Source organism: Diabrotica virgifera, chromosome 6 (genome assembly GCF_917563875.1).
Source record: "Diabrotica virgifera virgifera chromosome 6, PGI_DIABVI_V3a".
Taxonomy (NCBI): Eukaryota; Metazoa; Arthropoda; class Insecta; order Coleoptera; family Chrysomelidae; genus Diabrotica; species Diabrotica virgifera.
This window is the reverse complement of record NC_065448.1, coordinates 197,782,059-197,806,242: the sequence shown is the minus strand read 5'-3', so window position 1 is coordinate 197,806,242 and position 24,184 is coordinate 197,782,059. Positions and strand designations below refer to the sequence as shown.

The window sequence follows — 24,184 nt, the reverse complement described above, 5'->3', positions numbered from 1 at the left end:
TCTTCTTTCTCGCTTGAGATTTCTGAGATTAAAAAAGGTAAAACTCTATCCAATAAGTCTATTTTACGCTTAAACCCCTTTTTGGATGAAAATGAAATGCTGCGTGTAGGAGGTCGCCTTGGTAACTCAGACGTCACATTTGATCAAAAATATCCTCTTCTCCTTCCCTCAAAAAATCGTGTAGTACGTCTCATTCTTCAGAGAGAACATATCAGACTTTGTCACTCTGGTCCTCAAAATACTTTATCTCAAATTCGACTTAAATATTGGCCTTTAAATGGACTACGTGAAGTTAAAAAGGTCATACACCAATGTATGGTTTGTTTTAGATTTAATGCCAAACCCGCTATTCAGATTATGGCAGATTTGCCAAAGGAACGTTTGCAATCCTCTCGAGTATTCGCTCATGTAGGATTAGATTTTGGTGGCCCCTTTCAGATTAAAGCTTCCAAACTCCGCAAAGCTCCCTTGATAAAATCTTATATTGCTCTTTTCGTTTGTCTATCGACTCGAGCTGTTCACATCGAAGTCGTGTCCGGCCTTTCTACAGAGACGTTTCTTCTCGCTCTAAAACGTTTTATTAGCCGTAGAGGCCTCCCTCAGACTATATTCAGTGACAACGCCACGAACTTTTTGGGAGCTCGTAATCAGTTGTTTGAACTTTATAAGTTTTTAAAAGAAAAAGAAAACTCTCGCTCTATTAATGATTTTTTGGCATCATCGCATATTCGCTGGAAAACCATAGTTCCTCGAGCCCCTCATCATGGTGGCATCTGGGAAAGCGCTATAAAGAGCGCAAAGCATCATATCCGTAGACTCATGGGTGATATTAAGCTCACTTTTGAAGAATTTACCACTGTTCTCACTCAAATTGAAGCTGTGCTCAACTCTCGACCGCTTTGCTCCCTCTCAAATGATCCCTCTGATCTAACCTATCTGACCCCTGGACATTTCTTGATTGGACAATCTCTTACGTCATTTCCTGAAAGGGATGTAATCCACATTCCCGAAAATAGATTAAGTTTATGGCAACATCTCTCTAAACTCCAGCAAATGTTTTGGAAAAAATGGTCAATTGACTACTTGAACAGACTCCAAAATCGCCCTAAATGGTTTCTTCCTCATAAGAACCTAGAGCCCAACGATCTCGTCTTGTTGATTGAAGATAACACTCCTCCTCTTTACTGGGCTCTAGCAAGAGTGATTGATGTCTTTCCCGGAAAGGATGGCCGAGTAAGAGTTGCATCGGTCAAAACTAAAGATGGAGTCTTCAAGCGCTCTATTAATAAATTGTGTCCTCTACCAAATGACTGTTAAAATTAAGTTAAGTTTAGTGTTTTCGCTTAAGAACATTGTAAGTTGATTTATGTTAGGTTAGGTTTATGTTAAAGCCAGTGCTTCAACGCGGCGGAGTATGTTGTGAAAACAACAGTTATTTACATTAATTTGCTTTTATAAAAATATCTCTCTGTAAATCTGTTGGGACAATCTGTATTGTGTTTAAAATATTTAATTCTCTGAAAAACTTGAGTGTAGCGTTGTGTGTTTCATAAAATATACATCTGCATTTTTTATCGTTTCGGGGTAAAAGCACGTCATTTTGCCAAAGAAGTGTACCATGTGTTTGGCCCTTTTCAGGGCGAATGGTGTAAACTAAACTATCAAAGATAATAGTGCAGAGATTTGAATAGAATTTCAGCAGTCTCTTTCTGCTCTCCGAGTTGAACACTTTGTTCGCTTGTGCGTCTCTCTTCGCCGTAAAAATACTCTCTCCGCAATAATTAATAGATTAAAAAGACTCTTACTCTCTCTCGTTCGCTATTAAGAATATCATTTATCGTTAAGCCGCTTATTTGTTAAATTCGTTGTTTTTTTTGTTAATAAATGTTTTGTTCGCCGAATACCCTTATTTATCGCTAATACACAACCCTTTCTAGCGTATTAATTAGCACCTTTAAAACCAGACCAAATCAAATTATTCGAACCAGTTCTCCTAAAAGTTCACTATTTTGTTTATATCGAAGGACGGGACATACGGGTGTGGTCCTAAAATATTCACCTATGTCCAATTAGGCAAAAGGTAATAATTAAACCATTTTTGCCACGGTGGGGTGAGATTGAATAAAAACTCACACCAATATTATTAATTAATATTTAATAATCAAAATTTTTTCCCTAATCCAAGTAATCTACATATTACCTAGGCAATAGGCTTTGCAAAATATTAAAAATTAATCGCGTACGAACGAACTCAATATGCACACAATTCAACTATTCGGTCCACTCCTGACAGAAGCGCATCTCAAAATCGTCGCCATAGATAAGGTATATATAAGTAGAATAGATAGGCAACTCTTTAATACGTAAAATTGCAATGTATACAGCGCCCTCTGTCCGGTTTAGTCATGAACTAAATGGACAATGGCGGGAATTTTAAACGTTCAAATAAGCTTTGTTGCTAATTATTGTAGTAAAACAAGATTCTATAACATAATGCAAATTATGAAAATAATCGACAATTGTTTCTTACATTAGCGATTATTTTTTGTAATTTGCATTACATTATGGAGTCTTTTACTGCAATTATAAATATACATAGTTCATACAATAGGAAAGGTAAAAAAACAAAATTCAAAAATTAAAATATTTATTTAAAAAATTAACGGCACAATTTACAGGAAAGTACCAAAATTAAAGCTCATAATAAAATATTTCCAGTATCTTTTTGTAACATTGCCGAGTTTATAAACACATCAATCCTGACATTAAGGCAGCGCCGAAATTAACACAAAATTTTTAAATTACATGGATGCAAAGTAACCCAAAAGAATATTCCTTACTTCTCAGTCCTGTTTGGTACACAGCATTTAAACACCATTGATTCAAAAATTTGCACACAAACTGAATATTTTACTTTATAGTAAGAGAACAAAAGTCTTTGTTGTATATGGCTAATCTATAAGTAAAAAGTAAAAAAACAATAAAATAAATCCAAACACGTATGTAAACAAACAACGATGTCATCAGATGCCATTGACAAGACAAAATAAAATAGCATTTCTTCACAGCGTTGCCACATTTGATTTAGAAAATCTACTGTAAGTCTGTAAGTTTAGCTAAAATCTACTAAATCAAAAACTAAAATATACTATGAAACTTTATTAACGTATTTGTATATAACTTAGGACTTTTTATAATAAAAACAACAGCTGACTAACTAGAAATTAATATAATATGAATATTTGTAAAAAAAAACCAAACTTTTTTAGATTTTAACTGGGAAAAATCTATAATTCATTTTTATCAGTTTCATATTTAATATTTGTATATAATATTTTGTCATCCACTGATTTCTGCATGTCGGGATCAAATTCTTCACACAATTCTTTCGCATTTTACATTGGAAACACGTAAACACAACATTTTTTGTTTTGCAAAGTTACATATGCTTAGATATTTTAGTTTTCCATCGTTAGCTTCTAATAGACTCACCGAATGCCATAACTCTTCAATAACACCTGATATACTGCTTGCACTGCTACTTGAAATCTGCAAGTTTGTTGAAACTGCACCAGAAATCCAGTTTCATTTAATTCATCATCTACGTCCTGAATCTTATTTTCGGTAATGACATTGGGAAATTGTAACAAAATGTCTGAAAACTAATTTAGAAATGGGGTAAATACTATAAAAAGCAAATTTTATTTCAGTCATAACAAAATGTTGAAATATACCAAAAATTTACTAAAAAATATTGCCTATATACTAGAATTTTTAAACAATATCAAAAATCTACCAAAAAAGTAGAAATCTACTAAATGTGGCAACGCTGTTGCAGTTTCTGCAGATGCGATGACATGCGCATTTGGAAAAGTCTTAGTGGCGCCACCTTTCCAGTTTAGTCAAGAATTAAAGAGAATGAACCGTAATTGCCATTAAGGATAACAGTGCATGATCGTCGCTTGTCATGCAGTTGTCCCGTTTAAAAATTGGTCAGGGTTCAATGACCGCACCCACTAGTCGCGCGAATTTTGGTACCCTCTGGAAGCGATCGTCCTATCGCCTTCCAAAAGTGAGATGCTCCGACTGCTAAGGGGTGCTTAGGTCAACATACATTCGCTTAAAGAATATTTCGATTTAAAATTTTTGCAGAGTTTTTCCTTTTACTTATCTTTTATTTGACATTTTACAGAAGTCAATGACATTGCATTTTGTATAAGACAAATTGATGACTTTATTAATACGATAATTAAAAAAACGAGAGCAGTTTAAAAATATTTGGGATAAAACTGAAAATATGGGGTTTGAACATGAAAGAAAAATAATGAAGATTGATAATGTCGGAGACAGAGAGAACAGAGGAAACAGAGAACTTTGTAGACTTATAACTTATTTGTAGACTTATACACTTTTGTAGAATTATAATAAATAATCTTAATATTTCTAATTATAATTCATCAAAATTTCCCACTGAGGAATTTATTTCACTATACGATTAAATGATGAAATTTTTTGATATCCCAGCTTTGCATTCCCACTTAAGTGTTGTTTATGAAACAGCTGACATTAGTGATAATTATAACTACTGGTTTAAACAAGTCACTGTGTGAAGTGGTCAAGTTGTGTGAATTAGTACTAACTATCCCAGCCACACGTGCATCAGTTGAACGAAGTTTTTCAGTATTAAGATGCATTAAAAGTTTCAAATTAAGAGTTTAAAAGAAATTCAACAAGCGAAGACAGACTTTGAAAGTTAGCCCTATTATCCATTGAAAAAGACTGCATTCAACAATTATCAGAAGTTGCTAGGAGAATAGACCTCAAGTATAAATAAGTATCATATTATTGAAAGTTGTGTGTTGTGGAAAATGCCTCGGAATATAATTTTTTTTTTAAATAGAATTCTTCTTTAGGAAACCAAGCCCGGCGCGAGGACTCGAGACCCGAGCTAGCAATACAGATCAATGATAGGTCACTAGTCACTAGAAATAGCGGGAATAGAGTGCCTCACGCATTGATCGGGGTAGGATTTAGTGTGTGAGTCCTTGTACCCAGGACGTCTCACATAAGCACTTTGCTGATAGAGAGCCCCTGCGCATCAGAGTGTTATCAGGTGGGAAGTGGCTCGACCCTTAAGAAAATATTTTTATATCCTTATTGAATCACTTCCCCTTTCGAAAAAGTCACCGCACGCCACTGGGCTGAATACTTCATATTCTAAAGAAAGGTGATACCAGACTATGCAACAACCTGTAGATAAATAACATAAATAAACAGCAGCTACAAAATGCTGACATAAACGGACATCATTCAGACAACGTCTCGCAATATATATATTGAAACTAAAATAGGAAACTACCAGCACAAATTTAGAGAGGGAAGGTCAACAATAGATACTATATACATAATGACGCAGTCAATCGAGAAATGTTATGAACATGATATTGACTTAGATAGCCTCTTCATGGATTTGACAGCCCATACGACCAGACCTAATAGAAGACCAGACGAAAAATCTAGAGACCCCAATCAAACTGTAAAGTTTACGAAAATAACAATGGATTGATCGACAGCAGTATTCTATAACAGACGATGGCATCTCACAAAATATAGAAGTGGCATCTGAGTAAGACAAGGCGACTCAGTATCAGCCTCATTATTTATTGCCGCGATAGAACTACCCAAACAAAAGGTCCATTTATAAGATCTTCGTCGCAATTTATTGTGTACGCTGATGACGTAACACTGATTAGCAGAAATATAAAACAGTTTAAAAGAAGAATTTGCAAAGTTGTACAAGGAAGCATCCAAGAGGGTTTTGGCAATTAACCAAAATAAAACGAAGTATTTAATATGTTACAGGAAAAATACAGTTAATACGACAGAGATAAATAAATATTGGAAAATGCGAGTTCGAAAAGGTACACAGTTTAAACACTTAGGGGTCTCAGTTAATGGTATTGTCTATTCTGGACAAGAGTAACTATTTTTTTGTTGCTGCATTAAGCTGGCGATAATCAGTGCAAAAGAACACTATTGTTCTTCCGGGTATTATGACGGGTATGCGCGGGTAGCGCGCAAATGGGTATGACCGATCATATTACCCGTATACACGTCAATGGTGAATATAAAATTCTTAATTGTATGTCAAAAAATTTGCAATAACTACGTCTTACAACCCACCAAATTTGATTTGCATATCTCAACTGGTTTAAAGCAATAAATAAATCGTCAGTTTGTAAAAAAAATTAACATCCCTTATCTCGGAAACGAAGCGTTTGCGGACATATGATTATAAAGCAAATTGTGATTATTTTGTCATGTAAAATTACCCCTTAAACTTTGTCGCACTTATTTGGAAACACCTTGAACTGATGACGAACATGGCCAGTTGTTAAAGTACCTAAATTTTTTATTATCCAACATAAGTGAATGAATCCAAAAACAAAATGTTAAGAAAACCGGACATCTTGGATTTTAAAGCACCCTAAAATATGTCTGTGTAGATATTGGCATTGAATCCGGCCCGGTCCGACCGTCACATATAACACCGTTGCCGTATCCTCTATTTTTTCATACTATCACGTTACAATTTTTTGTGATATTATATTTGTGTGTGAAATGTATCATTTTTGTGTATTTTAGGTATGTTCTAATATGTTATGTATATATAGGTTTTTACTTGATTATTTTAAATCATTGTGACGTTTAACTTGCTAGAAACCTTGTAATATTTGTACCTAATGTGTTAAAAGTAAGTAGTTTTGAAACACCAATTAAGTAAAGTTTATTATGTTGTTGTTTTCACCAATTTTGAAAAAATGTGAAAACATTGAATTGTCCACGTCCGTCTGTCCGTCCGTCCGTCTTGTCTGTCTGTTTGCAAACTAAACTCCTCCGTCATTATACCAGGTAGAATGACAAATGAGGTGTCAAATGAAAGCTTATCGAAGGATGGTACTAAAGGTGAGAAATTTAACCTAGGCTTTCTGTCCGTCTGTCTGTCCGACCGCGTATATGATTCCTTCGTCAATGTACCAGGTAGAATGACAAATGAGGTGTCAAATGAAAGCTTATAATCCAAGGATGGTACTAAAGATGAGAAGTTTGACATAGGCTGTCTGTCCGCCTGTCCGTCCGACCTGGTATAGTGACGGAGGAGTTATATTCGCGGACAGACAGACAGACGGACAGACAACCTAGGTCTAATGTCTCACCTTTACTACTATCCTTGGATTAACTTTCAGTTGACACCTCATTTGTCATTCTACCTGGTACAGTGACGGATGAGTTATACTCGCAGTCGGACGGACAGACGGACAGACAGCCTATGTCAAATTTCTCACTATTATAAGCTTTCATTTGACACCTCATTTGTCATTCTACCTGCTAAAGTGACGGATGAGTTATATTCGTGCTTGGACGGACAGGCGGACAGACAGCCTATGTCAAATTTCTCACCTTTAGTACCATCCTTGTATTATAAGCTTTCATTTGACACCTCATTTGTCATTCTACCTGGTATAGTGACGAAAGAGTTATATTCGCGGTCGGACGGAGAGGCGGACAGACAACCTATGTCAAATTTCTCACCTTTAGTACCAGCCTTGGATTATAAGCTTTCATTTGATACCTCATTTGTCGTTATACCTAGTATAATGACGGAGAAGTAAATGTTATTATTCTATTATTCTTGTAGGTACATTTAACATTGATTGAAATTATGAAAGAAATATATAGAAAACAGCATGGCAACACTGTGATGCACAAACATTTGATTCGTACACCCGGTATACAATGACAGTTTACCTGTCTAGCAACAAGATTATTACAGCGATATTGTTAATGAATAAGGCTATAACATGGTAAAAAAATCACTTAAATCGGACAACAGGTATAGGAAATTCGAGACATCAAAAATGAAAAAATTTTCAGTGGATCGATTTTTTTGCACCTGAGTGTATATTTAATCTGATATGAATAAGAAAAAAATAAAAAGATTAAAAATTTACTAAATTTTGTAGGTGGCCCGTTTTCTCTGACGCGTAGTTTATTTTGGATACATTAACAGTCTGCCTTCGTTTACATTACTTGGTTGAGGTAGACCCCATGATATACTATAATTTTTGACCCGTGGGTCAATAAATAAGCAACCATTATATTTTAAAGATTAATTTAATATTTACTTAGATGTTTTGTTGTAATAAACATTTATTTATCATTTAACGATAATTATTTAAGGATTTAATTTTGTTTCAGGCAATCATCACGCTAGCATTAGTAATGGTAGAAGATGTATACGCCCTTATTAATTATGGATCTTTTGTAGAAGCACTTTTTATTACCGTCAGTATTGTGGGACTTTTATACATGCGCAGAACTCATCCAAAAGCCCCACGACCTATCAAAGTGAACTTAATCCTACCTATTACATTCTTCATAATATGCGGGTTCTTAGTAACGTTTCCGTGTTACGTAACCCCTCTAGAAGTAGGAGTTGGTGTAGCTTTTATATTATGTGGTATTCCAGTATACTTCGTTACGATATATTGGCAAAACAAACCACTTTGGTTACAGAACTTTTTTAACGATTTTAATAATGGCTGTGCTAAGTTGTTTATGTGCGTGCCTGCAGAGAGTGAGAAAGATTTTTGATATATACTTTTTTTATTTATTAATTTATTGTAATAAGTATTAGTACGGTGAACACGAGGGACCAAAGTTTAGTTAAACTCGAATTCTTTTTTATTTTTTAAAGCGCCAACACTATGTTTCGTTGTGACCTACATGGACATATTATTTTTTAGTTATGCGGCTTTATGTGCCACTAATTTAAAAAAATTTATTATTTTTATATTTATTTTTATTTCGTTTATACTAGTAGAGAAATTTAGCTGTAACGCTCGTTAAAGGAAGAGAACAAAACATTATCAAAAATCATCTAGGGGTAAAATACATAACAATAATACATTTGTAATAATACATTTTTGAGTTATCTTGTAATGATATCTATCCGTCATTAAACTCTTTTGAAAATCTGAAAACTGAACCTGAAAATTGAACTGAAATAATTGAAAATTTAAATTGAAGAATAGTGATTAAACAGAATATTTAGTTGATAGAAAATTTGAGCCCACTCAACTAGAAGAAAAATGGAAACAAAACAGGAAGTTAACAAATGAATAAAATCAAAAGAAATTGTAATAAAATCATTATTTGAAGAAAAATAACAAACATGTAACGTCAGACTATAATATTGCATTATCCAAAATAAAATACGTAATTTTTGAAGTTATACTTCTTTAGGCGCAATTGAGAGTTAAATTTCATAATTCTGCGCGCATGCGCACGCAGACAGTATGGCGTTTAGTTGGGGGGTCATCCATAAACTACGTCGTTGAGAAGAGGTAGGGAGGGGGGCTTGCTTATTTCGACGAAATACGACAGGGGGTGGGGGGTATGAGTGCACATTCGACGTCGTTTAATATATGTATATTTAAATTTGTCGCTACTGTCTATAAATATAATTTTTTACTAGCTTTTACCAGCATTAAAATATCAGATATTCATATAAAAACGTACCTATAGTTTTTGAAATGAAATTGAAAATAAAACAAAACGTTTACGAATAAACACACCTTTGTTAAAATTAAAAAGAATTCTCTTATAGATACTTTTATCGCATACATTTCGTTTTTATCAGTCACAGCCTTAAAATAATATTAGGTAGCACTTTTGTACAGGACAACAAACAATAAGACATTGTTTTTTGGGTTTAAACAAGCGCTTCTATATACAGAAAAATGTTTGTAAGCAAACAATATTCAATTGTTAGTTCATTTATGTGCTGCATACTGTGTGTGAAAAAATAGTTCTGAAAGAATGAATGCAAATAAAATATTGTGTTATATTTAGTTAGTAAGTCGTATTTATACTTAGAGAAGATTTATACGCAAAATCTTGGTTTAATGCTATTTAAATGCATTCATTTTTTTCGAATGCTCAGAAAACTAATAAAAATTTTTGAAAAATTTAAACGCAGATTGAGAGATTACATTATTACCGAGGGCCAAAAGTTTCTGAAAACATCTATAATGTTTATTTTAATAAGTTACAGGGATAAAAAAATATTTAGTCTGATTTTTAAGTTCAAAAATTTAATTCAAAAGAAATCTTTTGTTTATTTTAAGGGACTTTCAGCCCTCGGTAATAATGTAATCTTTCATTCTGCATTTATATTTTTTAAATATATTTATTAGTTTTCTCAGGATTCGAAAAAAGAATGCATTTAAATAGCGTTGGACCAAGATTTTGCGCCTACCCCCTTAATTGTTCTTGTTATGATACATTCGGAAATAAAGTTTCAAGGTTGATTAAAAAAAAACAGAAATAACATTTAATTTTTTTAAATCACTGAAATTGGGGTCGTGAACTGCAATGACGACGTCGACATGGGGGGGGGTTCGTCTGTAACCGACGAATTACGACGGAAGGGGGGGCAGGGTATTAAAAAGTCCAAATTTTTTACGACGTAGTTTATGGATGCCCCCCTGCTGAATCTTTCTAGTTATGTATAAATATATCAGTGCAAGAAAAGGTGTGAAAATATTAGTGTTTTTAGTAAATATATTTATTATAATTTTTGTGTCTTTGGATTTGTCTTCATCAGGAGTAAGATGAGTATTATTAAAACATTCTATTGTATATTTATTCACCTTGTATGTTTGTTAATACCGTGAATTGTCATTAGGTACGTCCGAACCGATACAGACACAGTCCTCGTAGCGTATTTGATATAGCATTTAGTCGAGGCATTAAAGGATTGAAGTGTCGATTTTTCGAATGTTTTGTATAAACCTATTTACAAATGTTTCTTCTAAAATTTAGGAATATATTAATTTTATAATACATTTAAGTATGTAGTAATTTTCTTTACAATTTTTACTTACCTATTTGTTTTTGTTTATACCTAATATCGCCCGTGTCAAGCAAGTGTCTGCGTAGGCTAGCGGTATGTGTATCTAGTTACGGACGTGTTAGTACTTGGTTCGATTTCCCATAAGGAAGAAGTTTTTGTTTATTATTAATGGTTATTGACATCTTAGCAGAGGCGTGCGGTCCATGGAAGCGGGGGAAGCACCGCTTCTCTATTATATACTTCGATATAACAAAATATATTATTAACTAATATTTAATTATCAAAAATTTTCCCCAATCCCAGTAATCTACATATTATTACCTAGGCAATAGGCATTGAAAAATATTAAAAATTAATCGCATAGGAAGGAACTCAATATGCACTATGCACACAATTCAACTACATATTCGGTCCACCCCTGACAGAAGCGCATCTCAAAATCGCCGCTTGTCATGCAGTTGTCTCGTATCCAAATTGGTCAGGGTTCAATGACCGCACTCACTAGTCGCGCGAATTTTGGTACCCTGCAGAAGCGATTGTTCGATCGCCTTCCAAGAGTGGGATGCTCTGACTGTTACTGCTTCTAAGGGGTGCTTAGTCTGCTTAGGTACATACATTCGCTTAAAGAATATTTCGATTTAAATTTTTTGCAGAGATTTTTCCTTTTACTGATCTTTTATTTGACATTTTACAGATGAAGTCAATTGACATTGTATTTTGTATAAGACAAATTGATGACTTTATTAATACGATAATTAAAAAACGAGAGCAGTTTAAAAATATTTGGGATAAAACTGAAAATATGGGGTTTGAACATAAAAGAAAAAGAATGAAGATTGATAATGTCGACAACAGAGAGACCTTTTGATAACATTGTACAAAAAATGAATTTTCGCTTTCAAAATTTTAACGAATTAAAATTTGTAGAATTATATAATATATTCTTATTTAATATTTCTAATTATAATTCATCAAAATTTCCCACAGAGGAATTTATTTCACTACGATTAAATAATGAAAATATTTTGATATGCCAGCTTTGCATTATAAGTTAAGTGTTGTTTATGAAACAACTCACATTAGTGATAAAGATATACTCAGAAATCTGGGTATTTCTTATAACTACTGGTTTAAAAAAGTCCCTGTGTGAAGTGTCCAAGTTGTGTGAATTACTACAAACTATCCCAGTCACAAGTGCATCAGTTGAACGAAGTTTTTCAGTAGTAAAATGCATTAAAAGTTTTACAAGAAATTCAACAAGCGAAGACAGACTTTACAAGTCCATTGAAAAAGACCGAATTCAACAATTATCAGAAGTTGATAGGAGAATAGAGCTCAAGTATAAATAAGTGTCATATTGTTGAAAGTTGTGTGTTGTGGAAAATGCCTTGGAAATAAAAAAAAAACATTTAAATAGATCTCTTCTTTAGGAAACGAAGCCCGGAGCGAGGACTTAAGGCCCGAGCAAGCAATGCAGATCAATGATAGGTCACTATAGTCACTAGAAATAGCGGCAATAGAGTGCCTCACGCATTGATCGGGCTAGGATTTAGTGTGTGACTCCTTGTACCCAGGACGTCTCACATAAGCACTTTGCTGATAGAGAGCCACTATAGCGCATCAGAGTGTTATCAGGTGGGAAGTGGCTCGACCCTCAACCCTTAAGAAAATATTTTTATATTTTATATAAATATTTAAAAGTCACCGCACGCCACTGCATCTTAGGCTATTATATGGACTTAAAAGTGATTAAAAATAATTAAAATAATTAATCGGGATGTTGCGCAACTATTTACCGAGTTGCAAATTTATAATAATTGCCTATTTCAAAATGCATTTTTCTTGTGCACAAATGCAATTTCAGATTTCTTATTCATTACATTAGTTCACAAAATTTTCTGACATTCTCACGAATCCAACGCACCAAACTGCATTAAAATCCGTCTTACTGCGCCAAAAATCGAGAGTAAGGCCTTTTTTTGTGCTTCAATGCCTCGACTAATTCGGCCAGAGGTCGAAAGGTCTTGAGTTTGAATCCAGTGCAATCCTATACTTTTTTTTTATTTTTTTGAAAGCGGTAAGCACAAAATTAATTTGGTGTTTAAAAAAAATTAAAACAAACTGTTTAAAGTATATTTATTTTTAATAAATCATATAATAGAAGTATAACTTCTTACGTGCGTACAAAGTACACACACCTTCTTTTTTTAACGTATGGATGTCGGTCTGAATGTTTTTCTTCTTCTTCTTTTTCGTATACTTGTCAATCTGTTAATTCCGACGTTGAAGTATTTCTTGAGAGGTAGACTGACAGCTTTCCCTCCATCTTTTTGGTGGTCTCCACGGTGGACGCTTGCTAGCTGGTTATCCTTCTAGCGCAATTCTTGGTAGTTTGTGTAAAATTCCGTTGTTCCGATGTACTTTCATATTGGCTTATATTAATAAAACCCAACATATGCCTTTCATACGTCACATTGCTAAAAACGGTTTTGTTCTTTCAGGAACATAAAAAAGTAAATTTTTTTATGATTAAAAACTAGAGCGTTATACCCAAATTTCACTACATAAGTGTAATAACTACTTAAAGATTATAATGTGCCTTCGTTTATATAGAGTCGCTGCGCCTGTAAAATTCAACATTTTTTGAAAAATTTAGTTTATTTCGAATTTTAATTCATTTTATGAAGTCGGGCCAACCTAAAAACCAATGTTGTATAATTTCTTAACTGGTTAAGAATATAAGAAAAAAATATCTGTACAATTCCTTGAAACATGGTTTTAGGAATAATACAATGGGGTATAGACCCACCTCTTTTTTTGTATGATTTTTTTGTAGGTTTTTGCAGAGGCAAATTTTTGCGATAATAACTGTATAATACAGAAAACACATGTGTATACAAGATATGTATAGAACGTAATAGTTATTTATGATATAAGTGTTAAAAGTACACGTTTAAGGCACGCATGTGAAAGTTTGCAGCATGAGCGAAGCGAGTTCTGCAATTCACATGAATGCCTTAAAAATGTACTTTTTAACACGCATATCATACAATATTTTTTCTACAAACGTAATTACAGGACAATATCTACAAAAACTTTTACTTGAACTTGACTGACATTCCATTTTATATTTTTTGACATTACATCAAAATTGCATATACGGTCAATACGAACTGCAGTGCCTTAAAAATTTTTAAAGCACTAGTGCCTTGAAGTAGCATTTTTAACGCTCGTATGGAGTGCTAAAAATTGCATTTTTAACACGTTTGTAGAAAAAAATATTTAAAATTAGGATGAAACAATTTTAATTATTCCATTATGAAACATAAATGTATTATATGCGCATTTTGAGGCATTTAGAAATGTAAATAGCGATTATATTTATATAATCATATTATTCTACTTTAATATTAATATATTATTTATAATGCTCAAACACTGTGTCAAAATAGAGGGTTTGTAAGAATGTGTAACATTAAATGTTCAGTTAAAGAATTTATACCAACAAATCATATCATAAATACATTTGTTGACGTATCGTCGGTTTACTGCCAAAACAACATAACTCCACTTTTTAAACTTTTCAGAGATCTATGTTTTAAAGTTTATTTAGAAATGAAAAATCGTTTGAATTTAAAAATGATTTAATGACCGAAGAATATTAAACTAAATACCATTGCAAACGAAAAACGTTAAAAAAATTGTTAAAATACATAAAGGGAAAATTAAAAAAAAATATGAATAACTTTTTTTTATGTACTTGTCTGGTTTTGGCTGTACAAAGTTAGTCGTCTTCCAGGTTACTTTGTCACATCACTGTTCCCATTATCGCTCATATTTACAGGTCGATCTTAACCAAAAATATTTATTTCTTTGTACATACTCAGAAATGTGATCGAACTTGACAACATATACCTGGTTTAGATTTTAAATATGTCAAGCATTTTATTTATAGCAGCTATAGTAATAGATAGCAATAGATCCGCTATAGTAATAGATAGCAATAAAAGTTAATAACAAAAATTTTAGCCACCTTTGAGCATTACATTACAAAATTAGTTCGAATGTTACAGGGTGTTCGATAACACAGTGGCAGACCAAACTTATGTTTCTTTAAATGGAACGCCCTATATTTTATTTTAAATTCGAAATCCCGTTAACTTCTCCATCACAAAAATATAAAGGTTTGTTATGTTATACAGGGTATTTACAAAGTTATAACCAATTTTATATGAAAATCGTTCAACTCCCTGTATAAATAAAAATAAGCAAAACAGCAATGATTTATTAATGCCTTATTTTTTTACGTATTGTCAAAATTTTCAATAATGATTGATATTGCTAATTTTCTTTATATCAAATACAGGGTGAGTCAAAATGCAAGTACATTATTTTCTCAGTAATTTTAAATGGAACACCCTGTATTTTATATCACTATTGAAGAGTACCATTACCGTACTTTAATTTTTAAATAACATTCCCTATGCCTAAATTTATAAGCTTTTGAGATATTTTCATTTTTCAACGGACCAATAGCGTGGCCACCCAAATCACCAGAATTTAATAAACTGGACTGATTTTTTTGGGGTTACGTTAATAATGAAGTTTATAAAATACCTCCAATACAACAAGGGATGAGATGAAAAATAGAATACAAAGTGTATTTCGATGTGTTAATTTACAAATGCTTCGTAGGGTAAGTAGCTCATTCAATGATCGTTTTTAGGCGTTCACAAAAATATGTTAGGAGATAATTTTGAACACCTTATGTAATTAAATATTAAAAATATTTTATTAAAAGTAGCTCCTAATTTTTTCAAACATGTTTTTTTGCAAAATGTATTACTGACAAATTATTGTTCGTTGTTTATTTGTTACATTGCTACATTTACATACAAAAGTAGTGGTTAATTGTCTTCACAAAATGTTGTATTTTGTGTTGGTGTGTTTTTTTGTAAAATTTATTACTAATTTTCTTTCTTTATTTTTTACATTTACATAAAAAAGCAGTTTTTAATTGTTTCAAAAAATGTTGCATGTGGTGGTTGTGTTTTTTTTTTGTAAAATGTATTACTAATAAATTATTTTTATTTATTTATTTGCTACATTGTTACATTGATTACCGGATTGATAATCAGTAATCATCAATTGTCAAAAAAAAACACCAAAAACAGATTGAAAACAATGGGAAACCTTCTCTGGTAACACCTCTGAGGCTTCTACAATTTGCAAGCCATAACGGATGCTGAGACTAAGGAAGATAAGGGAATTTTACAATTTATAATTCACGTCCCATCTGCTCAGCGCGGTAAAGTTTCAACGTGAATGGTTCCCTTCGTACTCCAATCAGAGTAAACATGTAAATCAAAAATGGATAACCATTTTCAATTTCGTTGCAACACGAAACTGCAGCCGCATCATTATTCCAGTTCAATCAGAGTGCAGCAAGCACCCCTACCGGTTTCGAAACTTATTAGTCTCTCATCAGGAGGCACATATGCTGCTCTCTCTGACCCAACTAGGACAAACCCCGGCATGTTTACTCTGATTGGAGTACGAAGGGAACCATTCTCGTTGGAACTTTACCGCGCTGAGCAGATGGGACGTAAATTATAAATTGTAAAATTCCCTCATCTTCCCCTCGGGAGGTGTTACCAGAGAAGGTTCCCATTGTTTTCGATCTGGTAGGATGTAGAGTAACATTTTTGGATGTTGTTTTATGTGCTATTAGATTGAAAATTTAGATTTTTGCTAGCAGTTGCCGCTAGGGAATCGCTGCCATCCCTGCCATTTCGTTCGTTGCAATCCGTGACTGCACGCCGGGGTTTGTCCTAGTTGGGTCAAAGAGAGCAGCATATGTGCCTCCTGATGAGAGACTAATAAGTTTCGAAACCGGTAGAGGTGCTTGCTGCACTCTCTGATTGAACTGGAATAATGATGCGGCTGTAGTTTCGTGTTGCAACGAAATTGAAAATGCTTATTCATTTTTGATAAAATATTTTAACAGAAAACTGCACATGTCTGTTTTTGGCTGAATAAAAGTGTCGTCACTGGAGTTAGTCTTTTTTCAGCTCCTTTGTTTCCCCACATTTAATGTCTGTTTGGACGTGCTTGGTTTTTTCAGTATATTCTTTAAGAAATTTCATGCTTAAAGGGAGTATTTAACTCGGAATCGACAAAAAGTGGAGTTAGCTTGTTTTGGCAGTAAGCCGACGGTATACTCGGAACCTATTTTTGTTTATGATTTTATGTGAAACCATATGACGTAATATTTATGGGACCAAAAATTAAGTTTTTAACTAATATAATGCTTTGTACAAAATTTTTAGTGATAATAGTGGTAAGAATGACCTATATTGTCTTATTTGTTCAATTAATACGTGATACCTAATATACTGTACCACAACGAAAGTAAAATATTTACTATTGTCATGAAATTTTTTTTTATTAATTAAACCAATTGAACACTGATATCTTCTAGATGTATATAATTATGTTGTAAGATCTAAAACAATGGTAATTAAATTACAAATAAAAATTTTTATCCTTAAGCCGTATCCTCATTGAGTTGACATTGTCGATCGACTCTGTCTATCGACACTGTCGACCGACAAATCGAAAAAGCTTTCGCATGTCCACACCAGGTAGGCAGAATTTTTGTCGACAGTCGAAACGAAAATGTGTGACGAAGATGACACCATTTTCAAAGTAGAAATCGGTATAGCGGTAGTAATCCGATGGAAGAATTTTCCTTAGATTTGTTTTTAATTTGTGAGCTTCAATAAATGCCATCACTTTTTCTTTTTCCCATTCCATTTTGCCGACAAGTACAAAACACGAGACTTTAGATGAGGCAGACTACGCCGCAAGCTGAATTATTTTCACTGTATTTTTACCAATGTCGAAGGTCGAATGCTATCTAGCACGTCCACACTTCGGATTCGACTCGACTACCCTTTGATTTTACCGAGAGAGCATGGAAAACCAGTCGACACGTCGATCGACAAAGTCGATTGCCGCATACACACTCAGTCGAGAGTGTCGATAAACAGAGTCGATCGACAACGTCGACTCGATGAGGACGCGGCTTTAGATGCAATGTACTTTTCGCAATCGAGACAGAGTAATAAATCAACATCAACACCTCTACTTTTGTCATCTCTTTTTATATTTCACAACGTATTATGTTTTCCGTCTTTTACGTTATTTTGCCGGCTATTAGCGTGCTCATCACTGTATACTCTAATCCAAAACATAGTTTGGTTTTTTGTTTTCCTTTCAAAATTTACTATATTATTCTCCAGATTTAAGCCATACTGCTCTCTTTTTGATCATTTCAGATATCTACAGAATCAAAAGCATTGAGCTCTGGTGGGGCTCTTTTCGTGTTATCGAGCCCTAGGTGACTTGGTATGCTGGAGTATCTCTCAAATATTTTCGTACACATCTGGATATCGAGAGTTATACAGCTTTTTGCATGGTCTTATAGAGATGTTCACCAAGAACCAGCTGTTTCATGTTCTCTATGAGATTCTTTGAAATGATTACAGTACTAGAGAGAATATAAGGTATTGGCTAGGTGCTTTCATTCTCCATTGTCTCCTTATGTGTATCTCAAGATCTTTGTACTTGTACAGAACCGACTATAGCAGGGGTGGCCAAGCTTCTTGATAGTCCGAGCCATTTGTCAAAATTTGAAATTTTTCGCGAGCCGCAATTAAACAATTACCTACCTAAAAAGTGAAAAAAATGGTTATTATATTATTACATTTCTCTCTCACTGTTTGGATTTCGTGTTTTTTAAAGTGAAATAAGATGGTTCACATCGTTTTTTGAAACATGCAAATAATTCTACAAGCAGCCTTTACTAATTCAGGATACTTCAATTCTAGATCCTCCTAACATCTGTTTCTGGGACGGCCTACTGATTACTGATCTTCTATCGTCTCTCAAAAAACACTGTATATAACTCTCTGTCTTTCTCTGATCTACCACATGATCTGCCTATATTATGTTAGCTTTTATATGTCTGACGATGTTTTCAGTACCATACACAGTCACCAATTCAGCTTTGCGGCACCTTCTCCACTCTCCTGTCAATGATCTCTTTGAGGGACAAATATCATTCTGAGAACTTTTATTTCAAATACCAGTAAATAACTTATTTATTTCCCGCTGATGTAGAGTCAATGTTTCACTTTCATATGTAACAGTTGGGGAAATAATTGACTGTACAGTTTTAATTTATATTGTTTTTTAACAACTAGATCTTAGTAATGATAATAGGGAGTATAATGCTCTATTCCACGCAGCCATATTTGCTGAGACCTCATTTTATATGTGGTTGTCATCTGTGATTACCGCCCCTAGATATTTAAACTCTTTGCTACTTCGAAATTGTGGTCATTAATAGTTATGTTCTGCCTAACTCTTCGTCTTGGATTTTTGGTTACTAGCATGTATTTCGTCTTCTCTTCATTTATTCGAAGGCACAGACTACCTGTTCGTTCCTCGAGTTGTGAAAACACCTCTCTCACGTCTGTTGTAGAATAAGTGACTGCACCTATATCATCAGCAAAGGCCAACAATAGTTTTGATCCTCCATTCTTAAATCTTCCTGTCAGCTGAGGTGGCCAAATTGAACAGCAACAGTGATAAGGTGTATCCTTGTACAAGTACTGATGTTACACTTAGTCTTTTATATTTGCTGTCAGTAATTTAAGACATTTTGCAACACAAAAATTAAAAGTAATTCAGGTACATTTATTAAGAGCCACAAGTAATCCTTCAAAGAGCCGCATGTGGCTCGCGAGCCACAGTTTGGCCACCCCTGGAGTATAGTGTTCTAATGTCCTACATAAGAAAAGTCAATTACCTTACAGCTCAGGCTTCCGAAGTCTCAGCAAGTACACGAACCGGTTGACGTCCCCTGCGATGAGACACCACCTGCAGTCTCCGTCACTGTGTCACTGCACTCGGGTCCCAGCTTCTACACTCCAGACGACAACTTCGGACATTGTTAGTTCGGTATTACGCGAATTCGTATTTTTCTCCGCGGATCACTATTGAATAATTCGCACCCGATACCCGATCGCACTCTTTCCGCAAAGAATTAACCTGTAACTTAAAAATGCTCCTCGTTCGCTCGTCGCTCACACACACGCCAAGAAAAAAAATTCAAATCGTCCTTCTTCGTCGGTTGTCACAGCACACTGCCCCGAAAAAACCAAAACGTTAAAATAATTCTTCGAATCTGTTCATATCGTCTATTAAAAGTTTTAACATCGAAAAGAAAAATAAACTCATTAATCTTTATCACTATTCTCAAAAGTGTCCCGCAGGTATTCCGAAGTGGTTCACCCTTATCGCGTGTCATAAAAATAAATTTAATTACCAGCCCCAGATGAAAAGATATCGGATTACGCGTAAAGAATTTGGAAATCCGACGAATAACATATTAACTTCGTTAACAATTATAAAACCAGAGACGTTACAGTACTTAACGATCTTTCAGTTGTAACTAGCACGAAGGTTATTGTTGTTAGGTATTACCATATCAACCAGTGTTCTTTGTTTAGTTATTATGTCCCTTTGGTTGGTCGGAGAGCACAATGCGGTCACGGTATAGCCTGTAGTTGTCATTTTCAAGCATTTTCTGTCAGGGACGTATTGATATTAAGGGAAATGGTTGGTTTGGAGTAGTCCCGGTTTTTTTGGCTAGTTCTTGGTGAATAATCTTTCCTATTGAGTCATGTCATTCTTTATAATCATTTGCCACAAACACCTGGCAATCCCCGTTAAAATATTGGATGGTTTTTGGGGTTGACGTCCATATCGGCATTTGTTATTTTGGACATGAGGGTCTTTGACGATATATTTCAGGTAATTTTTGGTTGGTATAACCTGATCCTGAATAGTGACTAAGGAACTTTCAATTTCAGAGAACATCATTTCTGATGTAAGCCAATAGTTGGACGCTATTGTCATATTCCTGGCTGATCTCATTGGGATGTCGCCCATGAAGTGGTTTACCCATCCAGCTGCGCATTTTTTTCTTGCTTAGAAAGATGATTTTATGCGCGTGTCATCTACTGTACAAATTGCGATATGTAAAGTAGATAGCCTGTTTATGAAAATAAGTTCTTAAATTGGCAACCTGTTTTTCCAATTGTTCACCTATGTAAAGTATTTTTTAGGTCTACGAAGCATAAATATTCCATTCTATTATGTTCAATTTCTTTTTCTGTGATTTGTCTTAGTACAAACACGGCGTATAGGTACGCACAATCTTCTGGATATGAACCCCTATTATTCGTCTAAAAGTGTCTGATCAATTTATTGTTTCTTATCTGTTTGTTAAAACTTTTGTAGTAAGCTTGAGTGTGGTGTTCAGTAGTTTTATACAGTTGCTGTGGTCTTTGTCTCGTTTTTTAAAAATAGGTATCATTCTACATGCCTCTGGTATCTTGCATTGTAATAATACTTTTTGGACAAGTTTGTCATCTCTAGGGCCATACTTTCTCCGTTTAATTCCTCTTGTGTATCTTAAAAACTTCTGATGAGTTTAATATGTACCATATTGAAAAGATGATGGGTATGTAATTTGGTTTGGTCACAAACAAAATGAACTTAAAAATATCATCAAGAAATTAATTATATAATAATTTATTATTCTGATTAGGAATAATAATAAAGTAAACGAGAAAACCTATATCTAAGTTTAAACACGAACTTTGTATAATAGCATGTAATAGTTTGCATAAATTTCACAAGTAAATAGTTAACACTGTTGTGAATTTCTGTCTACCTCAACATTTACATCAAAACAAAATAAGTGCTACTATAGTATGCGGTCTACCCTCGCGTTTCTGCTATAGCTTGCGGTGTACCGAGGGATGCGGTGTATAAGCTATATTATATTACAATGCCGAAAAAAATCTTTGCAAGTGTATAAAACAATAAAACCTAAATACTTAATAATAATTTAATTTGTCATATCAATTTGCTCTTTTAGTTGAAAATAAACCAAGTTTGTGGCTTATTTCCAACTAAAATAGTAAATTGATATAACAAAGTACATATTAATTTGTAAAATTAAAATAATTCTTATGCGTTTTATTCACTTTGTAAATATTGTTTTTGTTGGTATTGTATACATGTGCTGTTAATCACCATAATCTTTTCTAAGAAGGGTTTGCAAACAATAATGAAAGGCACCTTTGTATGCAAAATGTTTATTGCTAAGTACTAATAAACATTTTTTATACTACTACTATTTAGGAATATAGGTACAATAAATTTTATACAAATTTAGTTTCTTTAATATTATGCAAATAACACCGTAATCTTTTTCCAGGGTAATATCATTCTTTCTTTTCAAATAAAATGGCCTTGTAGATTTACAAAAATTAGTGAAGTCTTAACTACTTTCATTTTACATTTATTTTGCTCCAAATGTTTATTACTTGTGAATATATATTTTTTCAAATTTCATTTTTTTTTGCTGAAAGAGTTTTCTTGCATTTCATTATTTTGTGCAAATTCTTCAGGTAAATCGCACCTTTGAGGTAGACTGTTTACTATAGTAGATAGCAACAAAAAATGTTCCTCCTTCTTTTCAGACTGAGGCACATCAGTTCAAAATATTCTATAGTACTGGGTCATTGTTAGCTTTTCTATAACGAATCTACCTACTGTAATTTGTTTTTGTAAAGTCCGAATTAAATTCATAGTGTTACGTAGTTTTATTCAGTATTTATGATTTAATTTAATTCCAAACTTTATTTTTATGTTTAAAAATAAATTGTTTAATATGTAATTATACGATAATAAACTTGTTACATTTTTAGTAGTTGTTTTTTGTTACCTAATTACCTAATCAGGCATCTAAATGCAATACCCGGCACATTTTTACGATTTTGAGATTTATAATACATTCTACTCGTAATCTGAAGGGCTACCGGTTTGCTGTGTAGTTTTATTATAAAAGTCGACATCTTAGGGTAAGCACAGAACAAGTAAGTCGCGGTGGAGCTGTAGCTGTCGGTCGCGGTCGATGTCGACATACATGTAAAACAAACACATTGTAATGAATGGAAGCGAACAGAGCAGGTAAGTCGCGGTAGAGGTTTTTAGCGCGATGCCATTCAGGAGGTTTACATCGATGCTTTTGAAAATAAAATGAGTTTGTTTTACATGAATGTCTACTGCGCGGCCTACAAGGATACTTTTCTGTGATTGGTCCGTTCGAAGCCAAGTTGCCATTAACTGCGCTATCTGAGTTGATACTTTTTATAATATAATCCCTTTTTTGTATTCAGTTTATTTTTGAATTTCTAAAGTAATTAAAATCAGTAAATTTTTGAAATATGAAGGAGGATCTGATTATTTACAGCTGACATTTCGTCACTATCATCACTTGACTGACACAACATCACAAAAGCACAGTCTTTTTGTCATTCAAATTTCATTAAATTACTTCACTTGATAGTGGTTCTAGCTCGACTGACAGCGCAGATGACCTCTTTGCTATGTGCTGTCGACATCGACCGCGACTTAACTAGTGGCATCTACCGCGACCTACACATCCATCTCGACTTACTTGTTATGTTCTTACCCTTACATGAAATATTCAGAATACAAAACAAGCTCTAGATTGATGCTAAACCGATATGTCCACGTCAACCAATAAGAATGTAATTCGATGTACGACGTGGTTAAGGCGCATGTCAGAATAACTCACGAGTTAAGAGCGAGATCAATTATTGTTATTTAAGTTGTACTACCTAGTACTGTGTAGCTCTTTTGTGTTAAACAATAAATATCCTGATACTAAGCGAAATGACTTATGGGGAATATCTTACTCCATCCGAAGTCAACAAATCTCGGAAAAAAGTTAGGAACTCATGATCTCAAGAATCTGATGTTTTCGGTATAATTATTAAAATAATTACAAACGATGCAACAAACCCGTCTATGAATAGTTAGCTCAAAGAGCCAGGAACTAAAATTCGAATTCTTATCCTCTGATGCATTTTAAGATGTAAATAGAATGCAATACAGTGATGAATTAGTCGACAAGGGGATCTATAATTTCATCCACGACCTGTCGTTCATCGTGATAAAAATCTTTAGCGGCCTAGTTTCTTTTATACGCACAAAAGTGAATCGAAATAAAATGAAAGTAAAGATAATTCAGATCTGATTACAGAACAGGGAATCTACTATGTGCTTATACGTTTTTCGGGTTTAATTTACCCTCATCGG

The 24,184-nt window shown here is 33.7% G+C and overlaps 1 protein-coding gene across 1 annotated transcript in view; it reads left to right on the top strand.

Moving 5' to 3' along the window:
* Positions 1–22,766, top strand: part of LOC126887118 (Y+L amino acid transporter 2-like) — a 128,149-nt gene extending 105,383 nt beyond the window's left edge. Inside the window, exon 5 of the mRNA XM_050654469.1 lies at positions 8,260–22,766. Within this exon, the coding sequence (XP_050510426.1) occupies positions 8,260–8,655 (396 nt within the window). The 3' untranslated portion in view covers positions 8,656–22,766. The remainder of the gene's footprint in view (positions 1–8,259) is intronic.
* The last annotated feature ends 1,418 nt before the right edge of the window (positions 22,767–24,184 follow it).